General features: G+C 36.5%; 1 protein-coding gene across 3 annotated transcripts in view; it reads left to right on the top strand.

The window, feature by feature from the left end:
- SHOC2 (SHOC2 leucine rich repeat scaffold protein) overlaps window positions 1-19,351 on the top strand; it is a 71,453-nt gene extending 52,102 nt beyond the window's left edge. For all 3 annotated transcript variants that reach the window (XM_062580281.1, XM_062580279.1, XM_062580280.1), the window contains 6 exons: window positions 3,363-3,493; window positions 6,772-6,960; window positions 8,421-8,543; window positions 10,621-10,758; window positions 11,273-11,390; window positions 13,309-19,351. In XM_062580281.1, the coding sequence (XP_062436265.1) occupies window positions 3,363-3,493; window positions 6,772-6,960; window positions 8,421-8,543; window positions 10,621-10,758; window positions 11,273-11,390; window positions 13,309-13,517 (908 nt within the window). In that variant the 3' untranslated portion in view covers window positions 13,518-19,351. The remainder of the gene's footprint in view (window positions 1-3,362; window positions 3,494-6,771; window positions 6,961-8,420; window positions 8,544-10,620; window positions 10,759-11,272; window positions 11,391-13,308) is intronic.
- The last annotated feature ends 688 nt before the right edge of the window (window positions 19,352-20,039 follow it).

Below are 20,039 nucleotides of genomic sequence, written 5' to 3'. Positions count from 1 at the left end.
GACAGAGTATATACAAGACCTGCATGTGTTAATGAACAGCCTAATGATAGGGCTGAGGTGCCCAACAATTTTGTGTTGCAGAAGGCAGCAAGAGTAATGCTTGGACAGACTGGGAAATACTTGCAGGATAGTAGGGGCAAGTCTTAACATCATTGGACTGGAGACTAAATCTGACTGCTACCTCCTTAAAATTCTGGCCTTTCCTGTTAAAAAAAAAAAAAATAGGTAATTTTTAATGAACTGAGTACAGGGAGGAGCTGTAAGGATCATTTTCTTTTGTGAAGACAAGCCTAAGAGATCTGACTTGTCCAGCTTATCAAAATAAAAGCTGATAAAGCATGTAGTTGCTCACCAGAATACATTCACAATGATGGATGTTTATAAACTCTGAGGTTGAAAAGATATTTAAGTGTAATGTTGGCACGAGAATAAATGACAATAAATTAGCCATAAATAATTTCAAGCTTGGAATTAGCAAGCCGCTGCTACAGCCTGAATCAATGGGTTTGCAGGACAGCCTTCTCGGGGGCAGTCGTAGAGGCACCACTACTGCTGCAGCTCCGGCTTGAATCTTACTAGTGAAAGAAATCATACGGCACCGTTGCCTGGGATAATGCAGGGCTGGACTCAGAGCACACAAGAGGTCCAGTCCTGTGTTCCTGGGCAAATTTCAGTTAAAGAATTAATTTCTATAGCTGCAGACTTTACACCACTGCATTTGTTGCAGTCGCAAAGTGAACAGCACTTGCTGGATGCGTGTTCTGTCGCACCCATGGCATGGCTTTCCCACGGAGGACAAAGATCGCTACGGAAGAGGAATAACAATAAAATTTTCTCTCAAGAAGCTATATATACCCTCTTTCTGACAATGCCAGGAGGGTAGCCAGTGTGCTTTGTTCTCTCCTGGAAAATTACGGGATAATTTGACTCTCTGTACTGGCTGCTTTGTTCCATTTTTCGGACGTGCCGCGTTGCTGGTGGGAGCGGAGCTGCGTACACACAACCTGGAAGCCAGCAGAGCTGCCGTGTATGGCAGAGCAGCAGCTGGCAGCAGGCATCGCTCTGGCCGCTCGAGCTGCGTGAGGGCGCCTGACGGAAAATCAGGATCAGCATCTCTTCCAAGGTTTTGGTAGTGAGGAATGATGCATTGATACGCGCACATACATATTTGTGTTACGTTTGTCTGTCATTCATTTAGTGATTAAACTGTTAAATACTAACTCAGAGAAGCTCAGTCAACGTGCTTTGTCCCTTCCCTGGAGCGCTGAATCCTGATGCTTCTGGTGCCTTGGGTGTGCATCTTGTGTGGTGAAGTGAGGCTGGTTTCCTGTATGGTCAGGCCTTACCGAGCATGACATCAAGTAACAATTTTACTTGCAAAAATTGTAATTACTCAATATATATTAGTGGAATGTCAGATCAAAATAGGTCATTATAATGTTTGTTTAGCCTATATATGCATTATAGAATTGCACCTCACAAGACCAACATTTATGCTTCTGAGAGCATTATTGCTAGCTCTAGATATTTTTTTGATAAGGGAAGACTTGCTCTGCTAAAAGTATAAATAAAAATACCAATGGGAGATACTACTAGTTAAGTAGCTCCAGATTGCTACCTGTTATTTTAACTTTTTGTTATTGCCAATCAAATGAAAACTTGTTTCAGATTTTAGAAGTTTAGATTCAGGATTTCAGATATGCACTGAAATTTTATCTTTGACTCTTTCTTGATTTGTAAGATTTGGATAATTTTATTCTGTGTGGATTTTTTGTGATAAATTTTTGCCTTTCACTATTCCTGTGAATCTCCATTTGGGTAACTACTGTTAATCATAAAAATTGAAAGTAGAGAATATTTCATTAGATCCACTCCCGGTCTAGCAACTCAGTGATTTAGGGTCATTCTTAAAGTATATTTTGACCAGTCTAGAGAAGGTGAAGAAAGAAGTGTTTTGCCACTTTCCCTGTTGAGACTTCTTCAGCTAAGTGTATTCGCATTATATCATTTGCATTGATTTTTTCATTCTTCATTTCTTCACTATTTAATTTCACCCATAGCTTCCAATATTTGAGTGTATCTCAAATACTACAGCTTCTTCTTCCTTTGCAGTTTCAATAACCTTTGCATATGCATGTATGTGTAGGCATTCATATGTCTTTTATTTAAGGAGTAATTACCCAGACTACACATACTGATCTTGTTTATCTTTTCTGAGTAGCTTCTGTGTACTCTTGGTGCTCTTTGTTAAATCTTCTGTCCCTTTTTAGTGCCTCTTTCTGGTATTTCTGTATGCAGGATGAATGTGTTGTCCTAGTAGTGCTGTAAAAATAAGTATAAAATGGTGACTATTTCCAAGAGCCTCGTTGTGCGAATCTGATCAAAATCTTCCACTAGTGCAATGTATGTATGTGCACAGACACTTTTAATCTGGTCACTTGGATGAGCCAGAAGACTTAGCACTGTTCTTTTTACTATTCACTAGCTGACTTTTCAGTGAAGTTCAAGGTCTTACTGCACGTAGGAGAATCTGAAATGCCCTTGGTGCCATACGGTTCAAAGACACCCTTAAGGAGTTGATTTTGGTCCTGACTACTTGTTAAGCATTTAAAGGTTGCAGCTAATGGCAGTTTCAGATGGGAAATTTTCAAGTTGCAAGTTTTGAGGGATTATTATATTTTTTTTTTCTGTCAGAAATGCAGGTCAGTTGGGCATGTCAGCCTGAAAATATTCAGGAATATTTTTAAATGCAGTATTGTCCAGATTTTTGCAGATTTTTGCCAGACTTTTCTTTTGGTATCATTCAGTAAACTTGGAAGAGTACTTTTTTTTCTATCTCTTTTTAAAGACTGTTGCTTTTGGAGGGTAGTAAAGGGGGTTTTGTCCCTATAGAAGAAATTGTTTTGCCAGAATCTGAACTGTGTAAAATATGCCCAAGTTTTGGTAATGTGCGTCATGCCATGAGTGATGATATCTGTAATTAAAAAAAGTTATTTTGGGGATATTTGGAAAACTATGGAGAGTTGTTTGTTGGTAGAAAGCTCAAGATAGAAGAGTGTCTACTGTAGGACGTAGGCCTTGCTTCTTCACCATATCACACCAAACTTAAGGAGCATATGTAATATGCATAATATAGTTTCATTGTACATTGTACCTGAGCATTAGAAAAAACTGTAAACACTATGATTATCCTGTTTTAGGATGATAGTTCCCTTTCACCATTTGAAGAGCTTGAGATGTAGAGAGGTTGTGTTTCTTACCTGCTTTCATGCAGTGAGACAGCAGAAGATTCAGAAATCAAACTTCCTTCTATTCCTTAGTGTTAATCTAATGATGTATTAATATCTGTTCTGTACTTTTAGGAAATCTGTCCAGTCTAAGTCGTCTTGGCCTAAGGTACAACAGGCTGTCCGCAATTCCGAAGTCCTTAGCAAAATGCAGTGAACTTGATGAACTGAACCTGGAGAACAACAACATTTCTACTTTACCAGAGGTGAGAGTTGCAGGGAGTTGATGCGGGAGGGAATGTTTTTGTTGTCGTAAGGAATCTTGCTGTTTTGCTGAGAGGTTGGACTGTATAAAAGTATTTCATCTTGCATCACAGCTCTGAGGAATACTCTTCATTTTAATTAACATGTATGTAATATGAAATAGTGTAATTCTGTAGATATTAGTTGTATCTAACCAACTAGTAGAGAGATGCCTATGTCATGCAACTTGTGGCGAATTGAGAACAGCGCATGTTAATGCGTTCATTTTCCTGAATCTCTTACGACAACCTATAGTAAGGAGTACAGGTTCCCATCGTTCAAGCTGGACAAGAGGCTGTCAGTGTTGTTACTTCATGCAGGTAGAAGAAGGAGAAAAATAAAAATGAAGGAGAGGTATCTTTAACCCCTTCTAATAGAGAGGCAAGAATGAACTTTAAAAGACTGGATAAAGTCTATCATATCGACTTGACCTTAGCATTTCAATTTTAATGTGAAGAAGACTGTGTTTTTGACACGAACATGGTATTGCCTAGCAATTCATTGACATATCACCCATCAGTTATGAAAAAAAAGATTTTTTTTTTTTTGTTTTCAAGTGGTTCTGTGAGGATCTGGGGAGAAGAAGTAAGGGAAGCAGATTTTTCACTCTTCAACTTCTTATAGTTGCTGCACTTGTCATATTTTCTTTTTTGCTTCATGCTCAGTTTAAGAGCAAAGAAAATAACAATAGTTAGAAGTTTTGGAGCTGCTGGAGTTTTGGTCACTGGAATAGTTGGCTACAGAGCATTAAAAAAAAAGTTTAGGCATCTGCAAACTATGAAAATATTTAGACTGCTGGATTATACCTTTTTATTTTATTTATTTATTTATTTTGCGGTTTCTTGAGACTGATTGGTGCTAAACATACAGAGAAGAATCTTTTCACTGTATTTTTAAGCTTTCCTAACCTGTTCAAAACAAGAGTTGTGTATATATTAGGCATATTAAATAATTAAAATGTACATAATGAGGAATGAGGAAACTATATATAGAGGAAAAAACCTAAATGCTAACTAATGGAGTTAAGCAAAGCATTCATAGCAACCCAGTGCAGTCACTACTTTCCTTCAGATAAATTACTGAACAGGAATGATAGCCTGAAAACATAGAATTTAATAAATGATCAGATAAAACTGTCATTTAAGAAAAAGCTACTGAGTGAAAGTTACCAGGCTGCTTTTAAGGTGAAAGCTAAACTAGCCTGCTTCACTGAGGCATATTATAAAAGCATCTACAGTGTAATTACAAATGGATACTGTGATTATTTGCTCTAAAATATGTTCAGTCATAATACAAGACTCCTTAAGATTGTGCTGCCTTCTGCATATATATTTGCCAACAACAGTATGTTAACACTTAAGCTGCTACTTTGCAGCAGTGTGTAATTTAGTAGTGTAATCTGCCTAAAAAGAAACATTCTTTGTCATGTTACAAAGAACTACATTTGTGGAAGAAACTTCTGAATTTCAAAACATCGCTGAAGCTGCTGACAGTGCCTAATAAATATTTTATCTTAGAAAGTTGGGCTGGGAGCAGGCAACATTGCCACAGTTTTCATAGATACTGAGAGCATTGCTCTCTTTGTACTGCCACAGTTCCGTTTCTTTCCTTCAAATGTGTGTTTGATTAATCTAGATAGTAACTAACATTTTAAATATTTTTGTATGCATGTAGACTTCAAAGATAAATTTTAGAAATGCCAAGATATGTTTTGAAGCAATAAAATGTGTTTGTAACAGAGCTCAAAGACTGCCTAACTGGAGGAAGAAAAGTATCAGTAAAATAAAAAACAGCTCAAAGCAGGATTTCAAAATCAAAGATTATACTAGCTAACAATTAGATTTTAATGACTGGTACTGATTTGAAGATCTATTGCTTGATCCTTAGGGGGAAGATTGCTTCACTGGTATTTGTTGAGATGCCCCAAGAATTGTATTGCAATTCTTTTGAAGTTTTAGCCATGAGATGTAGACAAGTCCCTACTTAATCCATTTTATTTATAGTAACATTAATAAACTATTTAGAAAAGGGAAAGTAACCAAAGCTTTCCTGGTAAAAGCCTCAAAACAATGTTCTTAAAGTTTTTAAGGAGAATATAGCATGAAAATTGCAATCCAGACATGCAGATGTTAAGAATACAGGTGGAATCATTATCTTGTTACTACTCATTCCTGATTGGAGGTGTTGCATTGTTTATGGCATGTAATGCCATGCGTAAATCTCTAATTTCTGTAATACTTACGCAAATAGGGCTGAATTCTAGTTGACATCGTGATAAGCAAAGGTGATGCTTCAGCAGTAATTTAGCTCTCATCATTCATCTCCATAGTTCCAGTAACTTGCTTGGCGCATAACTGACAAACAAAACTGTGAGATCCACGCTGCTGAGATTTTATAAACTTATAAGATTAGAAAGAGGGATAGAGTGAGACTGTGGATACAATGACTGACCATTGATACCTAGTTTAACTGCAGGATTGCTGCTTTTTGTTCCTTAAGGGGGAAAAAAAAGATGGAGTAATATTATTTAGGAGTGTGTTTGAAAACAGGAAAAAAGCTGGAATTTCTGAAACCTTTGCTAGTAACTCTTCCTCTTCCTCCTCCTCTCCCTCATTCTTTCACTTTGCCCAGTCTAGTTGCTTGAAGCCATTATAGGCTAAAAGGAAACTTCTCATTCACAATATAGTTTTTTTTTTTTTAATTATTATTAATAGAATGAAAGATTTGTTCTGGAAATACCAAGCAGACGTTGGAACAAGCAACGTATGCTGTCGATTCTTACTCGAGCCCCGCTGAGCTGTGAGCGGACGCCGCAGTTGAAGGACACGCAGCTCGGCAGCGCTGGCCGCGCGTTAAACCTGGGGCTGGTGCCCGGCCGGCTGCGCCCGCCGGGGCAGCGCCTGCCCGAGGTGCAGCCGTGTGTTACGTGAAATTCCTTTCGGAGGAGAAGAGGGTTACGAAACCTCCTGCGGCTGTGCTTTTGAAGTGTGATGTGTTTGCTTTTCTGTATCTGCCAAAATATGAGGAGAAAGGGAGAAATAGCATGAAGTCTAATGCTTACGAGGGTGCGTTTGCTGCTGATGGAACTTGGATCAAATTTAACACTGGTTTATGTGCTACAACACTTTGTATTTAGGGGATGGTCTTGGGGGGAGGCATTTCTAGTTAGACCCGTGTGGGAAAGGATGTGTGTTCAAATAAACCTGTCCTAAGTTCCTGGGTGGTTTTCTTTTCTCTGCAGGGTCTTTTATCCAGCCTTGTCAAACTGACTAGTTTAACACTGGCCAGGAACTGCTTCCAGTCCTATCCTGTGGGTGGCCCGTCCCAGTTCTCCACAATCTACTCCCTCAATATGGAGCACAACCGCATCAATAAAATCCCCTTTGGAATTTTCTCGAGAGCTAAAGTTTTAAGTAAGCTGAACATGAAGGTGAGGCACAGACACTGGTGTTTGTGAAAATCGATGAGGAGCAGAGTTTCTTATTCCGTGAATTCTGGCCATCTTAATTATATAACGAATAAATTTATGATGCCGAGATGGACGCTGCTGCTGTGAGATGCAAAAGCAACTCTGTATGAGTTTTGAGAAGTACTGTCGAAGTGTTGTTGATTGGTCTCTATTTTTGTTAATTCAGCTTCTCACGCGTTTGTTTGCATTTGGACAGTGAAAGCAACGTAGCTGGTTGCAGAGTTCTCTAATATTCAAATGAGTCATGAGTGTGCAGAGTGTGGCTTATTTCTTTCTCTCCTCTGCTCTTGTGGTTTGGATTAAAAACAAAATTTTTGTAAAATTTGTTAATTTCCTTTTTTGGGGGAGGGGACACATTCCTTCAAAATCAAAATTTGGGGACTGCTAGTGTTAGTTGCAGGGCACACAGAAAGAGGACCTTTGGAGCCTGTGCCCTACGCAGTGAAGAGCTAGGGAAAAGTGATGATGTTCTCCTCAGAATTGGTTTGTTTTAAGTCTTGGTAAATGCAAGTACAGATAATAAAACCTATTTCAGCAGTAGCCAAGCTCAGCTACTGTTTTTCAATGTTTTTGGCACAAACATATTCTTAATTTGCATTATTATTATTATTACTATTTAACACACACTTGTCTGTCATGTTTACCAGTTCTTTGAATAACCTTTTTTTTTTTTTTTTTTTTGAGTTTATGGTGTTTGGTCTAAATAAAATTTTATAGCAATATTTTGAACAGTAGGATGTTCAGATTCATTTCAGATTTGTTTACTCTGAGCTATTAAGGTATATTTACTGGTTGCTTTGGGGGATTTTTTTTTTCCTAAACCACATGTACCTGTTGTTTTCAGACCTGAGCTATGAAGCATTGCTGGCTGTTCCCTGTGTCCCAGCTCAGCCAAGTAGCCAGAACCTTGAGTAATGTCTTTGCTTGTGTTTTGTAGCTGTACATGACTTATTTTTTAAACTGGTTGGAAAGAGGAGTTGGATTTTTTTTTTTTTTTTTTTAATAATAAATTTCATGGTTTTAGTATTCCAGTATTGCTGGAAGTATTTGCAAGTTAGGGTGAATTTTCTTTTTTCTTTCTTTTTTTTTTTCTTTTTCTTTTTTTTGCCTCCATTGTATTCAGCAGAGAAAAGATAAAAATATTGTTTTAATTGTTTTAACTATTGGGAGATCTGAAATCTTGAGAATTATGTACCTCTAATTATTCCACTTCAGTTCACATTGGTAACAGAGTTGTTTCTGTAACTCTAGATTGCTTGTTATGCTTTGAGAAATATTGGCCAATTATAAATATTTTCTTCTTATTTAATTGTTTAGACTTTTATTATCAATTATTTTATAAGCACTTTGTTTAATCCCTCAGATTCCTTGTTGACTTCTCTTAAATGCAAGCTCTAAATGTTTGATATGTTAAATCACAGGACAATCAGCTGACCTCACTCCCCTTGGACTTCGGGACTTGGACTAGTATGGTAGAACTGAACCTAGCTACTAATCAGCTTACAAAAATCCCTGAGGATGTATCTGGGCTTGTTTCTCTTGAGGTGAGAAGAATATAAATGAAGAGCTGACTAGGTGAATCCGTGCAAATACGCATTTTCTAGTCCAGGTTTAATTCACGGTATTTTCGGGTCATCTTGGGAAGAATGTCAAATGAATATGGATAACATTTAAATAGGTGTGTTTCATGTGCGTACGATTGTTGTGAATAGTTTTTTGGATGTTGTTCTTTAGCCTTCTGATGTATATCTGTTCAGGAAGGGTTAAGAATGCATGTATGTGTGTGTATGTGTATATCTATATTTAACTAAGTACAAAGAAAATATCCTCAGAAAATTAGTGTTGCAACTGAAATGGATTCAGAGTTTGGGGCCCAGAGAGAGTAGCATGTAAATGAAAGGGAGCAAAGAAATGTAACAGCGGCTCGCAGCACAGGTGGCTTGACCGTAGTGTTGTGAACCTTGCAGGCAGCTGGACCCTTGAGCGGAAGAGCTCTGTAGGTGGAAACAGTGAATTAATCCTGTCTTGTCCCCTAGTCCTGTTTCCTGAGGTGCCATCAGCAGAGACAGCCAGGGACATACAGATAGAGGTGTTTTTCTGGACAACTCCGACATATTGTTAAAGGGATTTTATAGCCTCTGTGAGTCACCGGGAAAAATATGTTGAAGTACAACAGCAAATGGCATATTTGAAATTGCAAGTTTCCAGTAGTATGACTACTGCTCTGAATAATTAATAATTTCCTATAGTTTCATGCAAAAATGATATGGCAGATTAATAGCTATTTATTAGTGCAGTTTCCTTAAAGTTTTTTGTTGATTTGATTGGGAAGCTAGTAACTTCTGACAGCTGGGGTTTCTAGGTGTCCTGCAGGCTGCTTGGGTTAGAGAGCTGCATGGTGCGCAAGCTTGTCAGTGCTGTTTTTCTCTGTAATTAAAGAATCAAATACAAAGCACTGTTTAGGCAGTGTTTACACAAAAGCAAAGGTTCCCACAGCAATGCTAAATCAGCCGCATTGCATATTGGTAGTATTTTCTGTTCCTGCCTTTGTTTCTTGATACACATTAGAGTGTTACTACTCTTATTGTAACGTGTCTATCTTAGAGCATAAAGGAAGGCCACCGTAATATTGTTTGTGGTAATGTTAGGTTTCTGGCTTTTATTCATTTTGATTTTTCACTTTGATTTTTAGTCTTGTTTTCTATGCTGTCCCTGCCTTTTGTGTTTGCGGGCTAGATGAAGCTAGTTAGAGACGGGATTATTAGAATCCAGGCTCTCGCGGGCTTGGCTGGCTCAATGGGGAGTGGTGAGTGGCTTGGAGGAGTGTCCATGCCGGGTGCACTTTCACATCCTTGTGTTTCAGTGTGTGTTATTAAAAAACCTAGATAATAACCATGTTTAAGCAGTAATTACCTTACTACTCACTGGGTTGCTATGAGGCCTGATTATTTCTAAGGACTGGTTGAGCTTCTCTGGAGAAAAATGCTGTATTAGTGTAAACTCGGTTATTTTATTTAGTTGTGTCAAAATGAATAACTTTGTTAATTTACATTGCAAGTAAGGATACATTTCCTGAATCTAGGATGCTCATACTATGAACATGAGCAGAAATAAGCAGAAACATGAGAGGATCACACTGTAGTGGGGGCTACAAGGTGATAGGAGAAGCTTAGGTGTTTTGCTCTGTAGGTTTACTTGCCTCTTCTTTTAATCAAAGGAACATATGGAGGGATTAGAGTTTTCAAGGAGAATTTAGCAAGCCCAGCAAGGAAATGGCTGTGTGTAAACAGTGATAGGGAAATCTAGGAAAAAATGTTTTTCTCTTGGTCATTTGAGGAAATAAGGGGCTGTTTTGTTTTTGTTCTGCATTTATCATTACGTAAACTAGTATTTGAAAGAATCCTATCATAAAGCTATGCTTTTGTATCACTAATTCAGACTTCTTTTTTAAGAAAATCAGATCAGTGGTTAGCATGATTTTTATTATCTTTTCAGTTTGCTTCAATAATTTGATTGCAGGCTAATCTTGCACTTTATTACTTGAAAAATATAGAAAGAGCCTGTCTTCATTCTTATTTAATTAATGTATTACTGAAGTTCTGTCTGTATTTTTTTCCTAAGGTTCTTATCTTGTCAAACAATCTCCTAAAGAAACTTCCTCATGGAATTGGAAATCTACGGAAACTCCGAGAGTTAGATCTAGAGGAAAACAAACTGGAATCCTTGCCAAATGAAATAGCTTACCTCAAGGATCTGCAGGTGAAACAATAATTGGCAGAGATAAACATCTTATGTCCTTTACTTATACTATGCTTATTTAATTATAGGCTAGTTTAATGAGGGAAGCTATTCAAGACTGGAATATAGACCCAAGAGTTAACAATCTCACTGAGCTTCCTCCACGGTTTGTCCCCACCAATTCTTCTACAGATTCATGAGTTGATTTTGAACAAACAAATTTTAAAGAGCTTAACCGTGTTCTATGATGAGTTCCATACTACTGCAGGAATAACCTCTGATTCAGTAATGTTCATAAAAGTTTTTATATTTAGGATGGAAGGCACTTATTTTATGTACTTTCTTCAGGCACTGCCCTCTTCTTAAGTTTCGTGATGCTTAATAGAGGTCTGAAATGTTGTAGATGAGTAGAGCATCTTTTGTGTTCAGTTGCTGAAGGTTAGCAGCTGCAGATTATCAGCTGCAGATCTTGTTATTTGCTGTTACTTGAAGTCACAAGTTAAGCTAATTTCTAAAAATGTGTTTTTTCCCTCAGAAATTGGTTCTGACTAATAATCAGTTGACCACCCTTCCCAGAGGTATTGGTCACCTTACCAATCTGACGCACCTTGGGCTTGGAGAGAATCTTCTTACACACCTTCCTGAGGAAATTGGTAAGGTTCTTTTTTCTGGTTTCATGCAGTGTGGCTGAGCCAAAGCAGTTCCTTACACAGAAGATAAGCATCTAGTTTGCTTGCGAATAAAGGTCAAAAAATTCATGTGAAATTTCCAGAAATATATAACCTGATGTGATGCGTGTGCCACAGGAACAGCACTATGCTGTGTGATCTTTATCATCCTGTTGAACTGTCATGAAATGAATGATCTCACTTTTTTCAATTCTTCATGCAAAAAGCTGACAAACACACATTAACTTGGAATGGTTAGAGTCCTTTTCTCTCAAAATTCTCCCACAAGATTGTGTATTATCAGTCACTTCATAAAGATATTTTTGGAAGAAGTTTGATGTAAGAAAGGAAATGCACTGGTCCTAGTCACTATTTCATGGTGTCGTCAAAAACCTTGTGCAAGGTATAGACAGCTGAAGCAAACATTTTTATTGATAGTCCTGCACACACTTCCATCAGGTAAGCATCAAATTGGTTTTCACCTTGACAAGATAAGAAAAGGAAGTGAAGAGGAAGAGATCTACAGAAGGAAAAAGATGAGTAGGATTCTTTCCATCTACTTAAGACATCCAGAATAAGCAGGATTCAGAGCACTGAAAACTGAGAGGCCAATAGTCAGTTGCAAGCACCTCTAGAGCATGATTCTTAAGTTATAGTGTCGAAGTGTCTTGAAGTTAAAGGTTTTTTTAAATAGAGGCAAAAAAGATGGGAGAACCTATGCAAAGCAAAATACGGTTGAAAACGTAGCGATGTGCACGTGGGGGAAGCTGGGACATGATCTGTCTCTCCTAGCATCTCTAGTGAAGAGCCATTACAGCTTCTGCTTATCGTGTAGGTGTTTCTGTGTGAGAAGGGCTGAAAAAATCTAAATGTGGAGCTGTTCTTGTAACTTAGTTCATAAATGAGTGGAGAGAGCTAGCTCTGATGCTTTGTAAACTACCTGCAGAATTTAAATCGGTCATTATTTTTGAAATACTATTATAGGTTTCCTATTTGGTTATTACAGCTAACAGGACATTTTGCTACTTCCAGAAGCAAATGCTTTATCTAAAATTATCAGCCATCTTTCATTATTTCTTTTATATACTTTCCATCTTGTTGTTTTTCCATGTCTTGAGCCCTGACTGCTCTTTTTTTCTTGTGGAGGATGAAATAATCTGTTAGATGTCTATGATGCATTAAAAAAAAAAAAAAGTGTTATAAAGAAAGGACTTGAATATTTGGAGTATATTTCAAAGACAGGGATTTATTTTGATATTTAATTGCTGTGGAGGAATGGAAATCTTAAGAAAGAGGAAATTGCTCTGTTTTCCAGCTTCTGGTTAATCTATGTTACAGTATTTGTAGTAAAGGCAAATTGTGAAGTTTGAAATCAGGAGGATTTTTTTTATCCAGATTTGTTCTTTCTAATAAATTAATTGCTGTGTAGAGTTCCCCCTTTCTTCCTGTGGCACGCTGTAGTAATATCTTTAGATCTTTAATATATAGACTCTAATTACACAAAAAGTATGGTATAGATATTTTTATACAGAAACTGTGTAGTATAAACAATGTCTAGGCTCTTCCAACTAGATAGATACTCAATGTAGCATGTAATTGCAAAGACTAGACTGAATAATTGAGGTTTAATCCCTCTCAGTTCTGTTGTTCTGTGTGTTCTTGGCTGTTATTTAAATGAGATTCTATAATGGACACTTTTACAGAAAACTGAAACAAATGTAGTTCTAAAAGTTGCTGAGCTTGAAAATAGAAGTTGAAATGAGTCACTAAGTATAGATTCTGTATAGTAAGAAATCTCCTAGCAGAGCAAACTTACTCTTTCAATTTTTAGAGCTTCAGTCTAAAAGTTGTAAGCTGTGTGAACCAAAAAGATCATTTCTTTATGCTGTTTTATTTTAACCAGGTACACTGGAGAATCTGGAAGAACTGTATTTGAATGACAACCCCAATCTGCACAGCCTTCCCTTTGAGCTGGCTCTTTGCAGCAAACTGTCAATAATGAGTATTGAGAACTGCCCGCTCAGCCACCTTCCACCTCAGATTGTTGCGGGAGGACCCTCTTTCATCATCCAGTTCCTAAAAATGCAGGGACCATATCGTGCCATGGTCTGATGCTAATCGGATTGTCCAATACACTGTACAAAATACAAACTGCATTAATGTTGTAATTGTCTGTATATGTATATATAATATAATATATGTGGTTTATATTATATTATATATATATATATATATAAAATATATAAATAATATAAAAAGGCAAATTTAAGACTGCATTATGTGTTTCTGCTAATAGAGGAATCATAGCCATTTAGATTTTCTTTTTTATTCTGTAAAAATGCTTGTCTAAGTTTTCTTTGCTGAATTTGATGGAAGTTGTCTGAGTAATCTGGAAATACCAGTTCATTTAAAGCAATTGCCAATGAACTCAAATGTTAAATTTAAGGGACAAAAATAGTTTTGCTTAGATTTACTTTCAGTTAAGAGAAATGTATAACCTTTATATAATGAACTTTTCTGTTATCCTCCCTCTTTTTTGTGTCAAAACCTGAAAGGGTGATGTGTCCTGAGGTTGAGATTTTCTTTTAACTTATTTTGAGATTTGAAGCAAATGGTGTTTTTTATATTGTTTACAGTCAGAGTAAATCACTGGATTTTGTTTTATTTTGATTTGCTCTGTTTTAATCAATCATATCTAGAATTTATATGCCTCTGCTGATGAAATTTTATCAACCGGTTCATGTACTAAAACCATACTCATCAGAACAACTGGCAGGAGAAAAGGATGGAGTCAAAAGAAAAAGAAAGAAAAAAGCTTGAATTCTTTTAAGTCTTGCTTCCTTGAGTTATCAGTTGCAGGCATAACATATCTGAACTGAGCCTTTTGCGGTTGATCTTTTCTAGCACAAGTAAACCTTTTCAGATTGGTAAAAATGTTGAGTGTTCTCAGTGAAGAGCAGTTTTCATTTTGTGAAGTAACAATTTCATGAGGTCTAACAGTACAGCTAAGTGGCAAGGAAATAATATATATGTACATTTTTATTACAATGTTGAGTCGTAAACTACCACAGGCAATTTTAAGGATTCCTTATAGTCCTTGTACAATAAATGAATGTGTCTTACTTTTAAACACTGCAATATATGTAAGTTTTAAGGTTGGTTAACAATGTACTATGGTTTTATATCTTGACTTGCCTTGTACCTCCTTCCATTATGGAACTTCTGTGTCCAAGCACAATATCTTCACACTGTGCTGTTTTGCTGCTGAACTAAATGCACTTTTCCCCACAGCTGGGGCACTTGCTTCAAAATATTCAGTTCAGTATCCTGAGTATTCTTTTTTTAACTTCATCCTATCTGTTTCAGTATTAAACCGATCTATTAAAAAAAGAGGCACCTTTTTCATTTGTGCATTGATGTTGATAGCTCAAGAGAAACACTGTAAGTAGTGAACATTCAGTTTTATCTTGACGTTCTTGGTTGCTTAAAAGGCAAAAGATGCTTCAGGGAAATTTACACTATTGCTGCACTTGTAGGGCCAGTTAACCTTTTTTTTAGGACGATAGAAACTGTAGAGGCGGTTGCATTCCACTCGTTTACTGAAGAACTCTCCAGTTTATACTCATTGCAATTGCTGCTGGGGTAGTGTGACTTGGAGGATTGTATTTTTTGAACAAAATCCAATCAACTGATGCCATGAGAAATCTATTTCACGTGCAAAAGTTTGGGGAATAATATTTCTGGCTTTCAGGCATGCTTAATTATAATTGTTGCCTTGATCTAGTTCTTTTTGGCATTGCAATCTGTTTCTTACATCTTAACAAGGAGTAAGTTTAAATGGAAGGCAGGTGGAGATATAAAACTTTAGAGGGCTTAAACATGCTGTAAAACTATTGTAGATGTCACTGGATTTTACTAAGTAATGTCCTTTTCTTTCGCACTCTTTTTTTTTTTTTTTCCCCCTCATCTGCTGTAGCTTTCGGTTTAGACTCTAGTTTATAAAAGGCTAGTTTCTTACGGTTCTGCCTGAATTTAATCTTTCTCAGCATTAAGTTGTTAAAATATGAAGATGCTGAAATGTGTAATTTCAAGACTGTAATCTAACTTCTGAATTTACTGCTAAACCCATACTTTGTGCCCTCAGGTCACTAGGGGAAACTGGTTTAATTAATGGTTCCTTAAAGCAAAGGTGGCGACCCCTTGTGTTTTAAAGTATCTTGGTCTTGTTCCCTGTCTGCTCCTCAATCCCATTTTTATAAGAGTTGATGGGATTAAAATTGTTAGTTTGTAAATATGTTGATTATTCACCTTGTTAAGGTACACGCTTAATGACTGTAAGATTGGAGTTGACACTCTCTCACATAAGTCCTTGTGGAGGAGAAGTTGGCTACCAAAGTAGTGCTCGATACACTTGCTTAAAAACAAACAAAGTATTCTTTTCATTACACTTATAGGAATAAATAAAGCTATGTTTTAATTCATTACGATATTAAAAACAGGATATTTTTTCAAACTATCTTTGTACTAGTATGGTTGCTGCAATGCCAGATACTCCTGAGCCCTGTTTTAGGAATCCGTGTTACGCATTCTGAGGTGAACACTTGTTTTTTTGGTATCTCAAGAGAGATTTGAATAAAAGCAGTGTGAGAGAAGTTCTGCTGCAGGAAAAATGGGATTGGAGAAAGAAATTGGAAAGTCCTTCTTTAAAATCAGCCTGAAGTTTAGCCTGTCATGAGTTGGGAATAGGTGCATATAAATCCATGTATATATATATCTGGATTTATATCCAGATTCATATAAATCAAGCTTCTGACAGCTTGATTGTTCAAGACATTTTTGCATCCCAACATAAGTCTTCTGCATTTCCCAGGATGCTGAATTACTGACTGGTGCAGTTTCTAAACTGTATTTAATGCCTGATGGCATTCACTTGGACATATAGAAGCTTATACACATTTAAGAACTTGGTTTGGTCTCCTCAATTAAAATACAAATGGAAAGAACTTCATCCTGACAAGAGTGAGTGTGTGTTTGTATATGTGTATACATACATATATGTATAATATATGTATGTATATATTAAATCATAGACAAGGTGCAGAAATTAAGTTTTTAGGATGTCTTTGATAAACAGGGTGGATAAACAAGTGATACACAGAAACTTGTATTAAAAATTTTATGACTCCCTTGTTTAATTGTTATCTTTCAACTATCTCTTCTAAGTTATTTTGAAATATGACAATCTTTAGTTGGGTGAAAATCATGACCTTTATGGCTTGCCTGTAGACAAAATATTATCAGTTTGATGTGTGTCTGTGCCTATGTACATATGAATGTGTGTATGACACACTCTCTATAAAGACACTATCTGGAATCATGCCATGATTTAACAGAAGCTAAATTACTGTCCTGTGGACTAAATAGTATTATGAAAATCTGATCAAATATAAAGCAGATCAGGGATTTATCAAATAATGAAAAGAAGGAATAATTGCCAATGTGACTCAGATTTTGATCACATATTGCATTTAAATCTGCTAAATTGGAAAGTTGGTTGTTAATTCTTGGCTGCAAAAATGTTTTCTTTTAGTATAAATAGTATAAAACTATTGAAGTTCTATCTCTGGACTACTTAACATCTAAACCAAAATTGTCCGTAGTCTAAATGCAGTGGAAATACTGCATGTAAAGTTGGGTCCTAGCGTTATGTAATCGGCACTTTTTTGTTTGTCAGATGCTATTGGAAACTTTTAAATTCATAACTCCCTTTTTAGAAAGAGTTTTGTGTTGTAGGATACTTGCTTCAGTGCCTCTCTCAGATTTTGGTTTTCTCTGCAGTTTTGTCCATCTTTTGCTGATGTGTGAGAAAGTGCATGTTCAGACTTCTTGAAGATTGTGTTTGCTCATGTACGTGATTTAGTAAAACATTACTTAAACTGTCTAACTGGTTAGCACTTAAACCAATTCTGTCACCTGAAATTCAAGTACCATCTTTAATTCTGGGAATTTTAAAAATACCTTTTATTTAAAAATTAAAGTTTTATCAGAGGTTATTTTGTCTTTTTTTTTCCATTTTTTTCCCCTGAATCATTACAAACTCATATCAGGGGAGGATTTGTCTTCATATCTTGATGCAGCTAAGTATTTTTGTACAGTCAGTATCACACCTCAGTTGTATCAAATAGGCATGCCAGAATTGCTCTTAATTGGATGTGCAGTTGGCAGTAATTTGCACAACACACAAACTCAAGGCACAGTAAAGACAGTTACAAACAAATGATAATATCTGCAAATGATATCTAACAGTTTTTGTTTTTATGCTAGCAAAGATCAGAAAATTGTGTTTATTATTCTGATGTTTAGGTCTTAACCAGGACTGCACAGGAATTTGCTGTGGAAAAATACAAAACCACACTAATTTTGTGGTTAAAAGCTAAACAAGAGTGTAAACAGTCTACAAAAATGTACTTTTAATCTGAATTATTGTAATGTTGATTGTTATGTCTATATAAAAGATTGCCTTGCTTTTTTTATAAGAGTCATTCTGTATCAATGCATTCATTATAAATAGTATATTTGTAAATAAGCTGCCACTGAGTCTTTTGAAAGTTTTCTAGTGTTTCTAGTCTAACTTAACCTGAATGTAAGTCATACTCATTCAGTGTCCCAAATTACGGAGAACTGCTTTCTCATGATATACTCTGCACTCTTTAAAAGATGTATTTTCAAGCAAAATACAAATTTTAATGTTTAGCAATTACAAGGAACTTCAAAAGTTGCATGACAGTAACTGCTTTATGCATAAAAGACATGTAAATTGCACACCTTTATAAAGCAAATGTTGGCAAAATCTTTTACTTTCATTTTGTTATAGTATAGTAAGGCATAAAGTAAAAGAAAATAAAATAATCTTTCTCTTTGAAAGAGAAAATAAATCTTAAAAATGGCTTTTAGTGCAAAATGCTTTTCAGCAGCAACAACAACAAGGACAAATGAAAATAGGTATGAAATTTCAGTGCCTAAGCAACAGTCACCTGTGTTATTTAATCTTCTGGTTTAATAAAAGATAGCATTTCCAAGCTGACATTTCAGAACTGTAAAAGGTTGTCTTTTAACTCTGCAAACTCGTGATAGACACTGTTTCAAGAAGGTCATGCTTACATCATGTTCTACGAACAAACAAACAAACAAGCTTATGTCCTGTGAAATCAGAATAGGAAGGCTTGAGGCGCTCAGATGTGATGACAAGGAGGGCACCAAAGCCAGAATATTTGTGATGGTGGTTGTCTTTGAAATAGTGGACCAAGTTCACAGTGTGTGCAGCAGTTGTTACCGCAATAATCTGAACCTCTGTCCAGGTACACTCATGTCAGATCTTTGCCGACTGGAACTGGCAGAGGGTCTGGTTAAGCTGCCTAAGAGTCAGTCTTTGGGCTGAGCATAAGTCCCTGTCACTGTAAGCGATCTAGCAATCCAGACACAGGCTAAGGGATGCTTGAGACTCGCCGTGAGAGCAGCTGTCCCATGCCGCGTAGAGCCAGGCCATGGCCAGCTGTGCCCCCGGCAGTGCTGCATAGTGGATGTTTAAGGAATGTAGGAGGGACGTGCAGAGCTGGATATTTTTCTCTGGCGTACTTCTTGCAGAGCTCATCAACTAGAGTTTGAAGGATTTCCTGAGAGGGAAGTAGTGCTTGCATCATGGCATGTAATAGCCCTTGCTAGATTAGGCAAATTCACAGAAGAAAGGGTTTGGTTGGTTGGTTGGTTTTTAATCTATTGGTATATCTGGCCTCCACAACATCCTGTGTCTAATAATTCCATAGTATAATTATGTGCTGGATTAAAAAGTACTTCCTTTTTGTTTGTTTCAACACACATTTCATTCGATGAATCCTAATTCTTATATTCTGAGAAATTTATGAACACTTGTTTTCCTGTTCATCTGTTCTTGAGTTTGTTTATTCATTCATTTGTTTGTTTATAAATAATTCAACTTAAGATCTGGGGAGTGTCTTTTCTCTGGGCCATAGAGTTTGTAGTTATTTAGCTTCTCTTCAGGCAGAAGATCTTCCATTCTGTGATAATCCTTGTAGCCTTTCCCTGCAGTTTTCTAGTCTCATCTCTTAATTTCTTTTCATTCTTCATGGCCGTTAGCAAGTTATTTTGTTGTTTGCATATTTCCTCTAGTTTGTGAAATAAAAGTACAGCTCTTTTATGAAAATTAAAGCTGAGTGGGTGATGAAGTTTAGTGCTAAATTCCAATGAGGGAATAATTCTACTGCAAAACGATGAAATTGGGGTTTATAACTCAGATGCTAGCCACCCACTACAATCATAAATCGTTTCCTTTGATTAGCTATAATACTGTGACTTTCTCTTGCAGGCAGGTTTGAGAGACCAAAATTAAAGTTAAACTTTATACAAATATACCAGTTTATACAATGCCAGTGCTTAAAATACTCCATTCGTAGTAGTAAAAGGACTTTTCTTTTTCTATACATTGGGTTAAGGGTCCCTAGTGCTGGAAGAAGGGACTTTTGAAGATCCCAGTTGGCCTTTTTAAATGGTCAAAGCTCAACGTTTTCTGAAAATATGGAGGTATCGCTAGAGTTGCGGTTCCTTTTTATAGTTGGA

This window comes from Rhea pennata, chromosome 7 (assembly GCF_028389875.1).
Source record: "Rhea pennata isolate bPtePen1 chromosome 7, bPtePen1.pri, whole genome shotgun sequence".
Taxonomy (NCBI): domain Eukaryota; kingdom Metazoa; phylum Chordata; class Aves; order Rheiformes; family Rheidae; genus Rhea; species Rhea pennata.
The sequence above is the reverse complement of the archived record's forward strand: the minus strand, read 5'-3'. Positions and strand labels throughout refer to the sequence as shown.